The sequence below is a fragment of the Onychostoma macrolepis genome, chromosome 17, assembly GCF_012432095.1.
Source record: "Onychostoma macrolepis isolate SWU-2019 chromosome 17, ASM1243209v1, whole genome shotgun sequence".
NCBI classification, from domain to species: Eukaryota; Metazoa; Chordata; class Actinopteri; order Cypriniformes; family Cyprinidae; genus Onychostoma; species Onychostoma macrolepis.
This window is the reverse complement of record NC_081171.1, coordinates 8,909,323-8,929,341: the sequence shown is the minus strand read 5'-3', so window position 1 is coordinate 8,929,341 and position 20,019 is coordinate 8,909,323. Positions and strand designations below refer to the sequence as shown.

The 20,019-nt window shown below is 35.7% G+C and overlaps 1 protein-coding gene across 45 annotated transcripts in view; it reads left to right on the top strand.

Annotated features, from left to right (window-relative positions):
* The window catches only part of nrxn3a (neurexin 3a), a 295,029-nt gene that overhangs the window by 93,197 nt on the left and 181,813 nt on the right, over positions 1-20,019 (top strand). For 12 of the 45 annotated variants that reach the window (XR_009266731.1, XR_009266730.1, XM_058749467.1 and 9 more), the window contains 9 exons: positions 3,632-3,835; positions 6,995-7,021; positions 10,878-10,997; positions 11,447-11,828; positions 12,822-13,012; positions 13,111-13,284; positions 15,804-15,818; positions 16,613-16,639; positions 19,239-19,358. Coding sequence is in view for 42 of the 45 variants with exons in the window: in XM_058749467.1 (XP_058605450.1) it covers positions 3,632-3,835; positions 6,995-7,021; positions 10,878-10,997; positions 11,447-11,828; positions 12,822-13,012; positions 13,111-13,284; positions 15,804-15,818; positions 16,613-16,639; positions 19,239-19,358 (1,260 nt within the window). In the remaining 3 variants the exon portion in view is untranslated. The remainder of the gene's footprint in view (positions 1-3,631; positions 3,836-6,994; positions 7,022-10,877; positions 10,998-11,446; positions 11,829-12,821; positions 13,013-13,110; positions 13,285-15,803; positions 15,819-16,612; positions 16,640-19,238; positions 19,359-20,019) is intronic. The other 33 variants (XM_058749460.1, XM_058749457.1, XM_058749463.1 and 30 more) reach the window with 5 other exon arrangements.

The window sequence follows — 20,019 nt, the reverse complement described above, 5'->3', positions numbered from 1 at the left end:
AGATGATGATGATAGATCATATCACAGATACACCTTAATTAAGCAGCCTGCGCTCACTCAATATTAGAAGCTAAATCAATACATTTGTATTCCAGAGCGCTAGCCCATCTGGGTTAATCGAAATGTTATGACACAAATGTGTTACCGGTGCCTCAAGCAAGGCCTGTAACTTGATGAAAATAAATAAATAACTGTGCTCACACAAATGCATTCACACAGGGTCCATTATTTTTTATATTATATTTCTGTAAAAAAAAAGATTTTTCATAGTTAATATAAATAGAAAATAATAGAAATTAAAAAATGACTTAAAATAGAAATAGAACAGGTGCAAGAAAATACTATTTTTCTTTCTAGTATTTCTTTTGATGCATATTACTATACATTTCTTTGCAATTATTTGTCAAATGTACTAGCAATTTCTGATTGAAAATGGTTTCAAAGTAAACCATACACCTTATGTATGCATGTTTGGCAAGAGTCCTTTTGGACCTCTTAAGTAGACACTTATGTATGTTTATAAATTATTTGTGTGCAATAATGTGTTTGTTTTTTTGTTTTGTTTTTTACATGCTGCATATTTTACGTTTTGTTTTTCTCCAGTTCACTTACAATAAATAGTCCTGCAGTGTAACAAGTGATTTTTTTGGCTCTCAAAAAATATGAAGTAAAAACAGACTACATAATAAATCACAAAATAATTACCAAAATGTTTTCAGCTGGAGTATAGCATGTCACACTGCAGGACACTGCTTGAAATCTGACTTGCATATCCCCTTGAATGTGCATGAATGCTCAAATGCATAAATGCATGAAAGATCTGTTTGTGAAAGATGATACATATCCAAAAAAGAAAAAAAAAAAAAAAAATCTGATTAAACATTCCATCTATTCAGTCATCAATTAGTCAGATGGAATGTCAGTTAAAGCCCTTTATTTATTGAATTAGCCTCTCCCATGAGTAATGCTTTTTGCAGCTCATTTGACTTTCATGAACCGTGTTTCATTCGGGCATGTGATTGAATAAGTTCTGTGTTCATTATTTACATAGGAAAACAAAAGCAGGGCTTAATTAATATTCTGAAATGTCAGATGTGCACCGCATTTTTACACAGCCACATGATCTGCATTAATTATCCCGGCCTACAAATCGAAAAAGAGAAAGACGGTCACGTTTTACAGGTAAATACAGTGAATGAGTGCCCTCATGTGTTTTGAGACAGATTTATGAGATGCTTTGAGAGGAAACAGCAGTGTATCAAATCTCATAAGTGAGTCTCTCAAGATGGCTGCCGGATGCTGTTGTGTAACATCGGCCCCTTATTGAGAAACACTGCCACCCTGTGAAGATCTCTGGTGGCTTATTCCCCCGTCACTCTCGTCACATCATCCACGGCGTGTTTCTGTCCACTCGCATCAGCCCGCTGCTCAATTACGTTGATACAAAATCATTTTGATTTGCTTTCACTCAGAGTTAATCGTCAGATACTGTCTAGAGGTTAGTCCCACTTATCTGTTTCTCTTCTCGCTGTCTTCACTGATGGCAGCTCGACCTCGATTTCTCTCTCCCACTCTCTACTTAGTATGCCGGGTGTAAAATTAAAATTGGCGGGGGCCCCAGGGAGGATTGAAAAGCAACTAATCGCACATAATAACATATTGATCACTGTGTAATTGTAGAGTTTGTCAGCGGTTTCTATACATCGATATTTAGGATGCATGTGTTCAGGATGGAGTTTTCACAGCTCAGGATTAAATGAGCATCTGTTGTTGATCTTCTCTTGAAATGTGTGATCAATGTATTTACGTTTTATGATTTAATGAAGTCTACTATATGCATTTTGAAGAAAGTTATCTGAGACAGAATTATTGTGAGCAAATACTGTAATTGAGCCACGCAAAATTTCTCCATTATTAGATGAAGGTCATAGGTTTAGTTTTAATATTGTGAGGAACATTTAAAATTCAGTCAATACAATTCAATCAATCAAACAACACCAGACGCACCATGATTTTGGCTGCACAGTGAAATGACAGATTATCTGGTGTTTAGAGTAGTTATAAGTATATATTTGTTCAATAGAACTTTTGTACACTTAAAAATAAAAATCCAAACAATCCTCTAGAGGTTGATGGGTAATTCTATAAAACAGGTGCTTTTTGTGCCCCTCTTTAAGTGTTTGTGTTTTGTCACACAACTATCAAAAGACAATTGATAGTTCAGATTGCCCAGTTTTCATTTCAGACCCTTTGCTGAGAAATCTAATCTTGTCTGTATATGAATGTCTGCGATTTCATTTTATTTTTTGTTATATTTTTACAAATACTGTTTTAATGTTTTTGAAAGAAGTCTCTTATACTCAACAAGGATGCATTTATTTGATCAAAAATACAGTAAAAACTAATATTGTGAAATATTAGTAGTATTAGTTATTATATTAGTATTATACAATCGATCATGTCTGTCACACAACCTTATTTAAAAAGTCTCTTATACTCAAGGATGCATTTATTTGATCAAAAATACAATAAAAACTAATATTGTGAAATATAATTTATTTATTTTTTTTACTTAAACTCTTACTTTTTCATATTTTAAATATGTAATTTATTCCTGTGATGGCAAAGCTAAAATGTCAGCATCATTACTCCAGTTTTCAGTGTCACATGATCCTTCTAATATGTTGATTTGGTGATCAAGAAATGTTATGCTGCTTAATATTTCTGTTGAAACATGATACAATTTTTTTTCAGGATTCTTTGAGATGAGATTGAACAGCGTTTATTGGAAAGAGAACTCTATTGTAGCATTATTAAAAGTCTTTACTGTCACTTTTTATCAGTTTAATGTGCCTTTGCTGAATAAAAGCATGAATTTCTATTAAGAAGAAATATCTGAATGGTAGTATTATATTATTTTATCTGCCTGAAGAAAATTTATTTTCACCTTCATTGAATATTGTAACAAAAGATAAATATCTTGTGCTGCAGAAGTTTTTTTCAAAAATGTTTAGCTTGAAGTGAGATTTTATGTGGCCTCATTAATTTCTTCTATAAAAACCCTGCCCAGACAATGCAGCCTAGCTGTGATTTATGTCTGTCTTTCACCTGCACGTCTTTGCCGTAGAGTCAAAACAGACATTTTATGCCCGGCTGGCTTTTCTAATACTTTCATATGGAGTGTTTTCCAGCCAGCAGTGTGTTGAATGACAGTCAGAGGCTGAGGCTGGGGAGAAAGGGCATCGCTACATCCATCAGTCCCGTCCTAGCAGTGTGCCTGACTGGCCGTCTGTGTGGCAGCTTGCTGAAAAGTGCAGATGCCTTCAATATTTCCCATGGCAGGAGAGATCTGTTAATTTACCCGTTGAGCCAGTTAATAGAAACTTGTGGGAGGCTAGTGCAGATTGTGTTAACTCAGTGTGCTTTGTTTTAGTCCTGCATTTCCTCAAGAAGATGATTTAAATTTTTGCAGGCCATCATCTTGAACGTGCAGACTGTTGGTTTATGTTGTGTTGTAATGTTGTGTTTAGGGATATAATTTGACATTTCCTAAACTGAAAGTCCAAAAAATGCATTATTTTAATAAGCAAAGTTTTTTTTTTTGTTATAACTTGTGTTCTTTTGTCCACAGAGGCGTCCATCTTGAGCTATGACGGGAGCATGTACATGAAAGTGGTGATGCCTACTGTGATGCACACTGAAGCGGAGGACGTGTCCCTTCGCTTCATGTCTCAGCGGGCATACGGCCTGCTCGTGGCCACCACCTCACGCGACTCCGCCGATACTCTTCGGCTAGAGCTGGATGGCAGTCGCGTCAAACTCACGGTCAACTTAGGTATTGTATAAAACCCCCTCCTCCAGGATGCAGTGCTTCTTCCTTTTCTCTTTCTTCCTATCTGTCCATCATTCCAGACCCACCCTCCCCTGCCTCCATCATCATTACATTCATTAATAAGATATATTAAGATGTTGTTTTATTGTTTTTCTTAATTTGCATGGTTCACCAGACATTTGATTGAGTTCAGTTTGAATTGATTGTTTTCTTAAAGTAATTGACGGTAAATTCAAATTTTGGCTACTAATTGATGTTAGGAATGGGTGGTATGATATTATATCACTGTACAAGTAATATAATATTATATATCACAATATAGTTATATATATATATATATATATGGAAAATTCAAAAATGAGTAATTTTATTCTGAACTTCATGGATGCAAATCAAAAGATAAGTTTGTTTATAACAACCGAAGGAGTATGAGGAGCATTAGCTGCATAATTCAGGTAAAAACATGAAATATTGTAATGAAATCTAATGAAATTAGAATATGAATATATATATACATATAACACATACTTTCAACTCTAAATTCTGATTAAAGGGGTCATATGACATGATTTCATGTTTTCCATTCTCTTTGGAGTGTTACAAGCTGTTTGTGCATAGATAAGATTCGTAAAGTCGCAAAGATTAAAGTTAAGACAACCACGCCTTCCCAAAATGCTTCATTTAAACATGCCCCCACAAATCTATGTCACTGTGTTGGAAGATTTGCATAACACCGTAACTTGAGGCGTAACTTTTATTCTCGCTGTTGTATTGTTGCCGCCACCGCCATGTTGGGGAGAGTCTGTCTGTTTCCAAATATGATAAGGGGCGTAACATTTCTGTCACATGCTTGAGGTATTCGGCCAATCACAACACACTAGATAACTGGCCAATCAGAGCACACCACGCTTTTCAGCTCGATGAGCTTTGTAAAAATCGATGCGTTTCAGAAAGGTGGGGTAGAGAGGAGCAGCAATAATGTACGGTACACTGTAAAAAAAAAAAAAAGAAAGTTTGCTCAACTAATTTTTGTGGGAGATTCTCAAATTTTTGTTGTATAAACTTAAAACGACAAGTTGAGAAAATTCAAAAATCTGCTGAAGCTGGTTGCCTTAATTTTAAGTTGGCTCGACTTTTTTTTTTTACAGTGTATATAGAAAATGTGTTTTTTGAACCTTAAACCGCGTAAACACGTTGCATTACACCAAATACACAAAATGTTATTTTTAGCATCATCATATGACCTCTTTAAATAAGCTCACATTATAATTGCACATCATTTGAATTCTTTATTGATTTAGCCATAAACAATTAATCTCTACAATTTTATATTATTTTGCATCTTTTGGGACATGCTACTACAAATTTCTCCATTTCTCTCAACTGTAAATAACTTACAGCAGTCTTGCCCACTTATTTCATAGCGGATGTGTCTATTGCGGTATAAAGTTATTGCAAAATTTCTAAATAGCTGTCGCATATATAGTACCACCATACTGCCCAGGCCTAACGGACACAATGTTTGGTGCTTTTTTTTTAATATATTAACCACGATCATTGTCATAGCGAAGACAAAAACTCCTTTGAGACAGTCACAACACTGCATAAACAGCATAGCATTTTTTATTTAATGTCGACTTTTGAAATGATGGATAATTCCTTTTTATGATTGCAATCCAAGTGTTGTGACTTTCTGATTGTCAACTTAACACTAATTCCTGTCATCTTTTCTACTTGACAATGTCTTCAGTAACTCTTTTCTGACAAACCTCATGTTCTGTCTCAGTTGGTTCCATTCGTACCACATTTGTGCTTTGGTTTGGTATTTCCTTTCTGTTACATCACTTCCTTTTAACCACCGTCACCTCTCCCTCCCTGTCCAGTTCTCTGACACACATTCTCCATGCTTTGTCAAAAGATGGTATTCACCCCTTCAAAGGCCCTTAGCCTGCGGCCCGGTCGGCAAACAGCCCGAGAACAGAGCTCTCAGCTTCACCTGCAGCTGGTAGCACCTCTCAATCCTCGATCCGACACCATTACCTTTACACGAGAGATGAGAGACCATAACTGGTCATTAAGTCACAGTGTCATCACTAAAGGAAATGACACAACTCACACCTCACTGCAGGAAACAGCCTAAGGTTTGACAGTAGGACTGATTGCCTGTGACAGCTCAACCATAGTAGAGACAAACATAGCCCACACACTGTAAACATACTGAAAGAGACAAGAATGTCTTATGACTGCATACACAGGGAAATCATCTGGAATGATTTGACAGTCTGTCAGCCATAAAACACAACCGAATGCATATGTATATCATTAGACGTACGCTCAGGACTGCCCTAACTTCCAAAATACAAGGTTATTTTACTTTTAGGACAAAGCAGACCTCTACAACTATACATTTACAAACAATTATTAATATGTTAGAGATTGTAGTATATTAAGGGCTCATTTGAGTGGTCAGATCTCAGGAAGATCTAGCTGGAGGTACAGAGGCCACTGCATGGTGCTGGTGCTTATTGGATCGAGGCTGTTTGCTCCCACTTTTCTGTTGCGGTTGACGACACATGGTAAATCCAGCCACACAGAGCCCAACCCAGAGCATGATGCCATCAAAATGAGAAGGCGAGCTTGAAATTCTTATTTTCCAGATCAGTATTCAAGAAAAATGCCCTAACACCAACTTCTTGCTAAATGTATTTAAGCTATTAAAGCATATTTAGCTAATGAGCTGGTGTGATTTCTATGGGGCAGGACCTCAGATAGGTCTGAGAATTAAAAGCATAATTTTAATAAACTAAAATAACGCTCTGGGTTGAATAGTCTTTGTGGTTGGTGAGCTCCAAGTGGCCATTTTATAATTTTATAAAATAAACACTGCTTATAAGGCAATTATTTGTTGTTAGCAGCAAAATAATCATAAAAAGTATTTTATTCATAGACATTATCTCTAATTCTTTGACAGTTGCAGATAATCCAGTGACTTTGTGCTCAGTATTTTCATTCAATTATAATGCTTTCATTAATAATAATAAAAAAATGGCCGCCTCTTTGCATGTGGACGTCCCCGGAAGGGTGGAATTATTGTTTTTGGATGTCTGCAGCTGTAACCTTGAAGGATGCAATTTCATCTGTCACTTATTTTCCCCCATCTAGACTGTATCAGGATAAACTGTAACTCCAGTAAGTTAACACTCAAGTTTCATTTTGCTCCTAATGATTCTCTTGTTGAAAAGAATGTCTTAAGTCTTGTGCCTTTTCCTCCATTTAGTCAAGGAGAGTTTGCGTCTAATGAAAGGGTCAGTTGATGCATCTCTCCAATCACGATTACCACGATTATAACTGGTGGTGACTTAATAATCATGGCTTGTTTTTGATGGCCAGTAATTTAGCTGTCATGTCAATCTATTTCCTACCCTATCAGCATCTTTTATAGAAAGGTCTTAATTTGTACTTAAAAGTTGATGGTATCTTTTAAACTACTTTGTTTTTACTGCCTCTAGTAAGGAATGCAGTATTTAAGTTTAAAGTAGTGCATGCATTAATATGAAATATTAATCTGCATGCAGAAATACGTGATGTTAAATTAATGTATTTAGAGACAGATTTGCCATCTTTTCATGTTGCAGTAACTACAGTTTATACAGCGTTTAAAGTCACCACATATCAACCTTTTTTCCTAAAAATAAATTGTAATACATTTGCATACAGAGAACGTAAAATCACTAATGTTACATCTAATTTCTGCATATTCTTATGATATGATGCAATAAGGTTTTGTCATGTTTCTGGTTGTTGGTTTATACGTTTGCTGGGTTGGTTGTATTTTAAGTCAACTACTGGAATTAATTTTAAGCTCAGTAATGTATGGCGTAATACACAATTCTTAAAACAAAAATGATGCTAAAGACGTACATTCAGTTCAGTTGTTACCTGAAGTTCTTGGAATTTTCCTTCTAAGAAATACAGAAATGTCTTTGTTCAATACTATGCCATTTTATTTACAGTAGTACTTAACTTTTTTGAACTATTATACTATTAGTAAAGAAAACATTTGTACAGTTTTGGCAAAAACACTGCTTTTACTCAAAAATAGGTCTTGAATTCTCTCAATGACAATGTTTTGATTGATATAGGGGGAGACCGGGTATGTTTGTAACACTTTTTGTTTCAACATCTGTAACTCGCTGAATTTTCGAGCTAGAGTGCTCAAAATTTTATACAAAGTACCCACATTTGTTCACTACAGAAGGCACCAATTCAAACCTTTGCAAGAATTTCTTATAAATTGATGTCAAATACACGGATTGCCTTGTATTTGTTGTAAGAGTCACCTTATAAAGTTTGCTTCAAAAACAGGTTTATTGAAACAATCTACAAGAACAACACTAAACAATGTCGTACTTTCAATGAATGACCACATCTCCAATCCACTTTCTGTTCAATGCAGGAGAGTGTGTGTGTGTGTGTAAATTAGGCTACTAGAACAAACCTCCTTCACAGTATTTATGTTTACTGAACACTCAACTCCAGTGTACTGAGGTAAAGAACATGTAGATCTAACAAAAAACTGTGTAAATTTGTGAGTGAGATTGTGACTATGTATGCATTTCTCAATCAGAGTCACGATGGTGACAAACCAATTTTTTTAACCCTAGAGTGCAGACTTGGTGGATCCAGAAACTGCATAGGGCACAATTTACCACACATTTTTTATGGCTTTGAGCTGCCGAAAAAAGCTCCATATAGACAACATAAAAGTTCTCAGTTCTACGTAAGGGAATGCTAAAATGTGTTACAACTTACCACACCCCTGTCATCCAATGTTTAGTTGTATTAGCATTATGGTTTGAAATTAGCAGTTTAAAAATGCATCACATTTTGCCTGATAATCTACAATTTATTCTAATGTAGGTTATATGATTTTATCTGCAACAGTTGAAGTACTACATAAAATATAGTTTTGGTAAAAAAAAAATTCTTACATCAAAATCAGTTTTTTATTTATAAAATCTGCATATACCTATTTACAGCCTTGACAACCATTTGTATAAGATCAGGGTGGAAGTGGGTAAATAATGAAATTATCATTGGACTCCTAGCCTATCCCTGATAGGTGGAAATGGTGTTATTACAACTCTCCCCAAGTTACAACCTTACCTGGTCTCCCCTAAACTATAATGGTGATAACATATTTAAAGAAATATTTTATTTTATTATTTTTTTAAACAAATAAAACCACTCTGAATAACTATGAAATAACCGATTTTCCCACTTTGCAAGGTAAGAATGTCTAATTGCAGTTGTCTTATTTTGGCTTTGTATGTGTATGAATGATGACAAAAAATGGCTTGCATGCCTTATGGATCTTGATATATGCATGCAATAGTTGCGTGTTTTAGAGTGTTTTCGTATGTTGTTTATAATGTGACTGTTTAAATACTATCCTTACAGCGGTCTGATAATAGAAAGGTTGCAGGCTGGATTCCATGTGGCTATTCTTACAATCACTGTAAGTTACTTTAGATGAAAAGCGTTTGTGCCAAATGATGAGTGTTGGTGATGTAGAGAGCTTGGCCCTACTGGAAATGTACCAAGTAAACCAGTAACCCACAACTACGCCTCCATCAGTCATTCTGATCAAGTAGCAAACTCACATCATGCTAGATTAGTCTCATCCCTTTACCTGCACCAGTTCACACGTTCCATCACTCAGATTAATATAATGCCACTAATTATAATGATGTGCTTATCGGAGCTATTAGTTCTTAAGCTCCTGTTATGAGACCTGCATTTTTAAAAGCTCTAAGATTATTACCTGCATACAGCAGTGGAATTTGTGCAGAAAGTGGTTGATGCTGGTGGATTTGTGCATTAGGGTAACCCTTGTAAGCAGAGATGAGATTTTTATGCTTTCAAAATACGATAATCGCTTGTATGGCCTTTAATAGTTGTTCTGCTTTGTTATGTTTTGAAATTCTGAAAAGGACATTGTTACCCTTTCAGAATCAAATCTAAGTTGCAAATATTCAGTAGGTTACAGTGCACTGGGTTTTGTTTTTGCATCGGTGTAGGAATGGTCTAATAGACATGATAAATTGTCTGAACAATGTCAGTGATGGCAGATTGTGTGCTTCATGTCGGTCAAAACACATTTATGTCAGTGCTGAAGAGAGGTAATATTCTTTCTCAGGAACTACCGATAACTGCATGCTGGTAGGTACATAACACAATTTCCCAAGAGCCAAGAGATTTTGAGGGATGTGGAGCGTGATTTCATAGCACTCTCTGAGCTGAATCCAAAACACCTCACTGCTCTCCTCTGTGACTACTTAACTCCTCAAAAGTATTGCATCATAAAGAATATATTGCTTTCTTGTAAATTAACTCCGATTCTGACTTTAAAGGTGAAGCATTTGATTTCTGCATCATTCGTATTACCAAACGAAATTGCAAAAAGATTGAATTTTCAAACAAGTTTCCCATATTACACTCCTTTCTGCCATTGGTTTGGACAAGCATACAGCCCCGTCCCAAACTCATGCTATTTGTTGAGCGAGTGTTGCCAACTTACAGATTCATATACACAACTGTGACTAAAGTTAACCAAAGTTAATTTATGTATAATTTACATTATCAAACCAACTGTGAGAACTTTGTTTTTGAGTGGTGTATCAAGACCTTTTATGAGTAAAAGCCATTTTATAATCTCAGGATTATGTTTTGAAGTGGTTATTCATGTGAAAAACAGAGGAAACAAAACTAGCTAACAAATTAGCTAACAATTTAGTTTTTTTTTTTTTTTTTTGTTAAAGCTTATGTTTTTATGTAATATTCAAAAAGATCTGCACCAAACCTCTGCTTTCTCTAGTGTGGTAATCATCTCAACTTGAAAAAAAAGAAAAGAATCAATTTAACCTGATTTAGTTAGCATCAAATTCAAAGCAACAATTTTTTTTGTACTTTTTCTAATTGAAAGCAAAGGTTTGGTCAGAGACTATTCAGGTTGGCATTAACGTTTCATGACCGTCATTCTCAGGCAAAGGACCAGAGACACTGTATGCCGGACAAAAACTCAATGATAATGAATGGCATACTGTGCGCGTGATCCGGAGGGGCAAAAGCTACAAGCTAATGGTTGACGATGACGTAGCAGAAGGTACTACCCTGAAAGACAACACAATTCTTGATGCGTTTTTATTTGAGAAGCTATAGCTGATTCAAGCGTGTTAAAAAAGCAATTTTGCTGCAGGAAACTGCAGAAATAAGTATGTGAAAGTTTTGAGTTACTAGTTCTAGTTATTTAGACACAGATTGTGTCGTTTTGATAAATTGTGGGAAACATCATTTACAATGTTTCGTGAGTTGTTCTCATTCCAACACTACTTTAGAGTTTCACAGCAATAAGATACATGTTTTTGGTTTGTTTATTGCTACGCTGACATAATGTAGAACTCGCTCTGTGTACCCAGTAGTTGGAGAGTCTGACTCAGGGTTTTGGTGTATGGTAGCATTTTTATGCCTGTACAGCAGTGTAATATTGTTTGAGGGTGTAGTATAGCAGCATCTTTTTTCTTGTTTTCCTTTCCAACCTGCTGTGGTTTGTAGGTCAGATGGTGGGCGATCACACCCGGTTAGAGTTTCACAACGTTGAGACGGGCGTGATGACCGAGCGCCGTTTCGTCTCCATGATCCCCTCCAGTTTCATCGGTCACCTGCAGAGCCTCAAGTTCAATGGCATGCTCTACATCGACCTGTGCAAGAATGGTGATATTGACTACTGCGAGCTCAACGCTCGCTTTGGCATGCGCTCCATCATCGCAGACCCCGTGACGTTCAAGTCAAAGAGCAGTTACCTGAGTCTAGCGACCTTGCAGGCTTACACATCCATGCACCTTTTCTTCCAGTTCAAGACAACCTCTCCAGATGGATTCATACTCTTCAACAGCGGGGATGGAAGTGATTTCATCGCTGTAGAGCTGGTGAAAGGGTAAGCCTTTGAAGAAATTGCCACTTTATTTTGTTTTTTATCTTGCCGGTAAAAGTGTTTACCACGTAACAAGCTGCTTTAGGTAACACTTATGAAGAAGAACTAGATTAAACGATGTCATTTGGCGTTTTAGGGATTGAATCTTATCAGTATACAGTAATTGAGGCAAGTAAACCACAAGTCTATAAGCTGAACCATATATCCTGCCTTGTTTTGTAAGAATTTTTGGAATGAAAAATTCCAAAAAATTGTTTGTTTTTGTGGCATCTTGACATAGACTGATAATTGGTTTGTCTAACGTTTTTGACTGATATTTACACTTTTTTTTTTTAACACAATAATCGGTTCTTTAATATTGAAGCCAGACAAATTACATAATTTAGTAGGCTAAAACAGTATTCACAGGAAAAGGAACTCATTTAATGTGTTGTTTAAATAAGTCAGCTCAAAACAAAGCTAAAATACTGTACATTTACAATCATTTAGAGCACACAGTAATTTCACATAAATATAATGTCATAAATCACAATAATTGTAATAATATTCACAATGCATCTGTTGTTGTAGTCAAAAGATGTAGCTATTATTGGGTCAAAAATTAAACAATTATTAATAATGGTTTCTGTATATCAGGCACTTAGTCATAAAAAATCGTATCAATGAACCATATCAGTGATGATAAGATATTGTTCAATCTCTGGTATCATTTAAGATGTATCCACCCCCTCGTAAAAAGCATAAAAACTAAAAAGAAATTGTGGTTCCTGTCGAAGTTGGAAGTTCTTGGCCAAAATAAGCTGAGACTATTTCATATAAGTTTACTTTGTTATAAAAAAAAAAAAAAAAAAAAAGGGAAGTGGAGACTAAAAATCGATTTATCTACAATGAGCATATCTCAAATCGATGTTTATACAAATTCTAAAAAGTTAGAATGGAATATGATATGGCCTTTCAACTCTCCCTGTAAACTGACTTCACTCTTCTGTCTTTTAGGTACATACATTACGTGTTTGATCTTGGCAACGGGCCCAATGTAATCAAGGGCAACAGTGACCGAGCTCTCCATGACAACCAGTGGCATAACGTTGTCATCACTAGAGACAACAGTAACGTCCACACACTCAAAGTGGATGCCAAGGCAGTGAGTCAAGTCGTCAATGGCGCTAAAAATCTGGACCTTAAAGGTACGTAACGTAATAATTCATATATTCTCAATCATGCCCCCAATCACAGTCTTATCACTACTTTGTTTACCTGGGCATTGTATCTGCGTTCTGCTCAGGTGACCTCTACATCGCCGGATTGGGGCCCAACATGTATAACAGCCTGCCGAAACTTGTGGCCTCTAGGGATGGTTTTAAGGGTTGCCTGGCATCTGTGGACCTGAATGGACGCCTTCCCGACCTCATAAACGACGCTTTGTTCCGCAGCGGTCAGATCGAGCGAGGATGCGAAGGTACACCCTCTTACAACTCTAGCTCGAGGAGCCCGTTCTTTCTCATGAATGCAAACAGTAGTTCCACCTCCACCTCACTGAGCCATCACTCCATCTTTCTCACCCTGCTTGTCTCATCTCTCACCCAGTCAGCTCTCTGTTGAGCCCACTGGCTTATTAATATTCTTATTGGCCACATTGGTCATGCTAGGATCAGCCAAGTCTTTGTTTGTATGAATTAGTGACATTTTTATGAACCGACTTACAGAGGGAATATTTACATTGCAGTATTTTGAGTCAAGATGGAACTTTATGCATTTGATCTGATGTGTTTTGACCTTAAACCATTAAAAATAAAATAAAAATATGGGCAGCTATTAAGTAATTATGAAAAATGTGTTGTAATATATGTACACCAGCATTCAAAAGTTTGGGCTCAGTAAAATTTTTTTTTTTTTTTTTTAAGAATTTAATACTTTCATTCAGCAGGGATGCAGTAAATTAATCAAAGGTGACAGTAAATAAGTAAGTGCTGTTATTTTTGATTTTCTATGCATCAAAGAATCCTGGAGGAAAAAAAAAATGTATCATGGTTTCCACAAAAATATTGAGCAGCACATCTGTTTTCAATATTAATGTAATGAATGCTGAAAATTCAGTTTTTCCAGATCAGAAATAATATATTTAAAAAGTTATTTTTAATTGTAATAATATTCAAAAATGTTTCATTTAATAGTTTTTACTGTATTTGTGATCAAATAATGCAGCTTTGATGAGCATAAGAGAATGTCCAAAAGATTAGAACACAGATCACTTAAGATCCATACAAGAATATTTCTTCACTTACTCATTGCTAATATCCATTTTCTTATGTACATGAGATCTCTGCCATATTTCAGTGCATGTTAATGTCTTTGTTTTCTTGACATTGTTTGATTGGTTGGTTGGTTATTTTCCATTTGAATTTTTTTGGCTTTTCACTTTTTTGTTCTCAGTGTTCTCTTGTTCTTTTTTTTATTATTATTTGTTATAGTCTTGTTTGCGTAAAATTAGTGTACAAGCATTTATATGATCAATTACAAAATTAATTGTGTCACAATTCCATCATTCATCTCAATGTTGTCTTGAACAAAAAGCCTCCCTTTATGTTGAGTATCCTACATGTTATGTTTACATGTTGTTGAACCAAGAATAAAATCTTATCCATCTAAATCGTTTGGTCTTTTGTTTGTATCATCTTCACTTTTTGTTGCTCAAGTCCATTGCGTTAGCGTGAAATGTCAGTCAGCATGCTTGATAATCACATAAGGTACAGAAGTCTGGGATTGTTTTCCAAAGACAAAAGGCTACTAGTTTATGAACACACCACAGGTCTTAACAGATATGAAAATGTATTTTTCCTCTAAAAAAACTAATGCACATTTAATGGTTTAATGTCAAAGCGTACACAATTTGAAACATGCAAACCCCCCCCCCTCCTCCTCCTCCTCCAATATCAGTGTTGAAAACCATAAAGATGATTTTTCCACGACTTTTTATAGCTGCCCTCATATTGTTAAAGCTTTCAGAACCTACATTTAACGTTAAGCTAAGCAAGGGCTTTTCACACTGCGCTTAACCCTGGGTTATCATCGTTCTAAGCCTAGCTTTTAACCCTGGATAAAGGTATGTTTCATGGGCTTAAAGCTTTTTACTCGGGGGTTATGAAAATTCAAAGGAGCAGAGTTAGCACTGTGTTTACACGGTCAAAGGAGTACAGTGTGAACTGCTGGAGCGGTTTTTAAAATTTCATGGCTAGAAGCTAATTAGCGCATTCAGTTGCTTAAGAGTTTAAGGGGAAAATGTCAGATGTCGACGGGAAATATTTGAATTGAAGTTGAAGGAGAGTTATATTCTTACCTTTAAAGCCCAGAAATGAAAACTTGATAGTACAGTCGGCAATAATAAGAGGAATAGCAATGCTAGAGCCATAGTGTAAACGGGTCGCGAGAACGTTACGTTAACCCGCGATATAGGAATCAGGGTTGCCAAGTTCACGGTTTTACCGCGCAATATGGCTACTTTTACTCTCCTTTTTGAAGTGTGCTGGTTAAAGTGATCTTTCCAGAACGCGATTTTGACTGATTTTCACCCTTACGAAGGTGAAACAAAAACATGCTTGGGATAGTTTTGTTTAGCAATTTGGACTGATTTTATTTCGTAGACGTGGCAACCCGGTTATGAACGTATAAACGTCTTCGGGTAGCCTAAATTATGAGCAGTGTGAATGGTAAATCAGGATATGAGCTATTTCAAGTGTGAAAAGCCCTATTGTGATATCCAAAGAAAATATGTTCATCTTTAACATAATTCCACATATTTTCAGGAGACAGGCTAGATCGTCTGATTAGCCGACGTGCATAAATACACATCTTTAAGATGTATCTGTCGTATTTTATAAACAGAGACATACCCGACACCATTTGAATTCAGTTCTTCATTTCATACATGAATAGAACAACTTTGTGTGTGTGTGTTTTACGTTTATCTCTCCCGCACAGCATCCAAAAGTGAACGTGAGTAGGTTTTTATGTTCACAGCCCAGCATGAAAGAGACATCACTCTGTACTGTACTGTTTGTGCACAGTATAACTGTAAACCGTGTATGGAATGGCTCCACAATGGCAACAGAATCCTTTGCTGGTTCATATGGCAATGAATGCGCCATTCTGTTGTAATGAAGCTTTTCATCCACCAGATGGCAATGATGCACCTGTGCTTAGGAAGGCGAGGGCTCGATTACATGCTGCAGTAATGCAGGGGAACATTTTGTTTTCACAGAACGCAACATCATTAAATGTCCCCTCTCTAACCGCTTGCTTTATACAGGCTTAGCATTTTCTGTTGATTTACGTTAGCTTTAGCACATTAATCATGCCCATACTGTGCATTTGAATATTTTTGCTGTCAGAACAGCGGACTAGAATGGAATATGCAAATGAAGCCTGATTTTTCTGCATGTTTGTTGGCTGAATATATTTAAACTGTAAATAAGATAATTTTTCAGCCACAATTTCATCAGCAAACTGCAGTTTTAATTTACTTGTAGTGCCTTTTTAGCAACTAAATAGTACTTTCATTGAGCACCATTACACTTTTTTTCAACCCAGCCATGCTGAATCAACCCATCAGTTTCATGACTATTATTATAATTTCTAACCCATGGTACAGTAACTCAAGAGTGCAACTCCTTCCTAAGAATGGTAAACGCATGTCCTGTTAGTAAAGCCATTGCTTTATTAACAGAAGCCATCGACCACTTTCTTACCTGTTTGATTGTTTTCGCTTTTCTGTTTCTTGCTTAACAAAGTTGGTTTCACCAAAGCAGATCTACAAGGTATATAAGGTTCAATTCCATTCTGAGCTCGGCTGAAAGCTGCTGTTTTGTCTTGTGCTGGTTTGTTTTGTACTCTTCCCAAAACCCAGACATAAAGCGGACACTAGCTGGTTCACTGTAACAATGTCTTGGTATAAAATGGTTCACTTCTTTCTAAAAGAAAATGCCCTTGTGTTTTTACCGAAGGTCGTGAGACTTGCAAAGTGAGAAGAGAAAAGTAATGATTGCAACTGAGAGTCTACATTAATAAAACATGAGCTCTCCTGTATAATTAAGTCCCCATGTCCTGTTTTGCTGTATCTGGTCTTGTTTCTTTTTTTACGCTAACGATGTTCAGCTGAGAGAGGAATCTGGCTTAGGAGAATCCATTAAGTATCTCACCATGGGTTACTTCTCGCTTGTCTTTAGATGCACTGAACAGCAATATGATTAGCAAAATAATTAATAGAATTAGTATGAAAATCCATCTGGAAATGTCGGCACGCTACCGTAGACTTTAAACTCAGATAGCGTCCCACAGAGCACGTAAACTCAAACAGATGTGATTTCCACTTTATTATTTAAGCGACATCATAAATAAGAGTTCTTGCTGTTGAAGTGAATATCATCACAGCTGAGGGTATATCACTAACATTTTAGACCCAATGTCAGCTGGTTCATTGTCGCAGGTTCCTGTTATGCAGTGCATACAACTAATCAAAATTTATAAATAAAATAAATGAATGTGCTGGTGTCGCAATTTCAGCACCTCTACTATATTTATACAATGGCGAAAAAAAGAAACCGGGTTAGGAGAAGGAGTTAACTTACATGGATGTCAGCATTTTGTGTGTGACATGTTCAAGACATGTTGTCTTGTAAACATTTTGAGTATAAAACGTGGAAATTTCTTGAATAAAATTTCTCGTAAATTGGCATTTTATTATATTTTGTTGTATTTGATCTGGGGTTCACTTTGCTGTGATACTGTGATTAAAAGACAAATATGATTTCCATTTTTAAATATTTAAACATAGTTTAATATTGTATTTGGTGGATTCGTTCAAAAGTTTGAGTTCAGTAATAGTAATTTTTTTAAGAAATTTGTAATGCTTTTATTCAGAAGGGGATGCATTAAATTGATCAAAAGTGACAGTAAATACTGTACATTTACATTGTTACAAAATATTTCTATTTCAATTTAATGTTTTTTATTTTTTTTTTACTTTCTATTAATTAAAGAATCTTGAGAAAAATGTAGCCCTCTTTCCACCAAAATATAATAAGTAGCATAACTGTTTTCAACATTGATAATGACAAGAAATGTTTCTGGAGCATGCTTCGAATCACCATATTAGAATGATTTCTGATCATGTGACACTGACTGTAGAGGGGCGTAATAATGCGGGAAATTCAGCTTTGCCATCACAGGAATAAATTACATTTCAAAATATATTAAAATAGAAAATGGTTCATTTAAATTGTAATAATATTTCACAATATTACCGTTTTCACTGTATATTTGACTTCCTTCAAAAACATTAAAAATCTTACTGACGCCAAACTTTTGAACTGTATTGTATAATAATGGGAATATGACAATGCACTGCATAATATGAATGACCCTTATCAGCACTCTTGAAATGGCTATTTTCTAATTAAATTTGTGAACTGGAACTAACTATGTAAATCTGTACAGAAACTTAAACCAAAAATACCCTAATACTGTCTTAATAAGGCCAGTTTACATAATGTGACGTTTGACCGTATCCCATTAAAATAAGTTAATGTGCTGCTATAATAAGCCTGAATGATGTGAATGGAAAAATCAGAGAGAACTATCTTGAAGTATGGTCTCTCCGATTTTCCATTCGAAATCCTATCTGCAGTTTTGACAGTCAACAAATTGGGGTGAATCATTTTATGTTGAACTTTTACGTAGTACTGAAGTTGCACTTTGCGTTGCAGAGTAAATGCGCTTTTAGCCTTCTTTTCTCCCCCTTTTGTTAAACTAAAGTTTATGTTTGTGGTTAACCTTGTTTTTGCAGTTGTATTTCACAAGAAAAATGCACTCAAAGCCAATTTATTTGCAATTATCTTGTTTACACGGTTAATTCAGGGGGAATGCATTCACCCTCTTGCTCTGAATTGGGTAATGAGCTCTATTGTTCTTGCTGCATTCCCTCAAAATGAACCCAAGTGTGCCAAAACACAAGATGTGTTTGGAACACGCTCAACTCGATTGCACGTGGCTGGTGTGCACACTATTGTTCTTAACATGTGTAACAATAGTACCTGGACTGTGTACACATCTCGCTATTAAATGTTGTCATTGACCTTTGTTCCTCTGTGCAGATGTGAGAAAGTTCATGCTTGGCCCCCGTGTCTAAATCTACTTCTGTAACAAGTCATGTTGAATATGTCTAGAGTATGATGTTTATTACTAAAATCCAGTCGTTTATAGGGAATGCCACGTTTGTTCGACAGCTTTCGGGATGTTTTTTGAGTACCTCTACTAACCCAAACTGCATGTGTACTGTTACACACACCTGCATGGCACCTTAACAGCATGACAGGACGTTTGCCCCCAGTATTACATTGCTCTGCTTTGCCACCATAGGTCCTAGCACTACATGCCAAGAAGACTCCTGTGCCAACATGGGGATCTGCATCCAGCAATGGGAGAACTACACCTGCGACTGTTCAATGACCTCCTACACCGGGACGCAGTGTAATGACCGTAAGTCACCCTCCGTCCCGTGCAGTTTCAACATCCTCTCTTTCTTTTGTTCAGTTCACTCTTTGGTTTAGACAATTTAAATGATCACACAGACTCATTCTATGAAAGATTAATTGAGCACGCTGTAATCTACAAAAGCAAATGTTACACAAACACCAGCAGTATTTGGTTGCACAAATGCTCATACATAAGTACACACACACACACACACTCTGCATTTATGTTCTGAAGACCAGTTTGAAGACGACAAAGGTACGTGTTGTTCTCTACATTTTGATGCTGGTAGAAAATGATGTATTTTACTAGATATTTATTTATCGTTTTTTATAGAAAATTTGTGTATATATTTTTGGTATTTTATATAGCATTATTTAAAATGTATATTTTATTTCTGAAATAAAAACAACTAAAAGAAAATGAAAATAAATATGAAATTACATATTTTTATTATTTAATATTGGGTTTTTTTTGTAATTTATTTGCAAATTATTTATGAATAATAACTATGAGAAAGGCAACAGTGGCTCCAAAAAAGTTTGAACACTTAAAAAAAAAAAAAAAAAAAGTAATTTCAAGTGGCATTTATAAAAATAGGGCAAAATCAAACTTTTCAGTTTTTCAGAGTTTTAAAAGGGGAAATGGCATATATAAATGTTTGTAT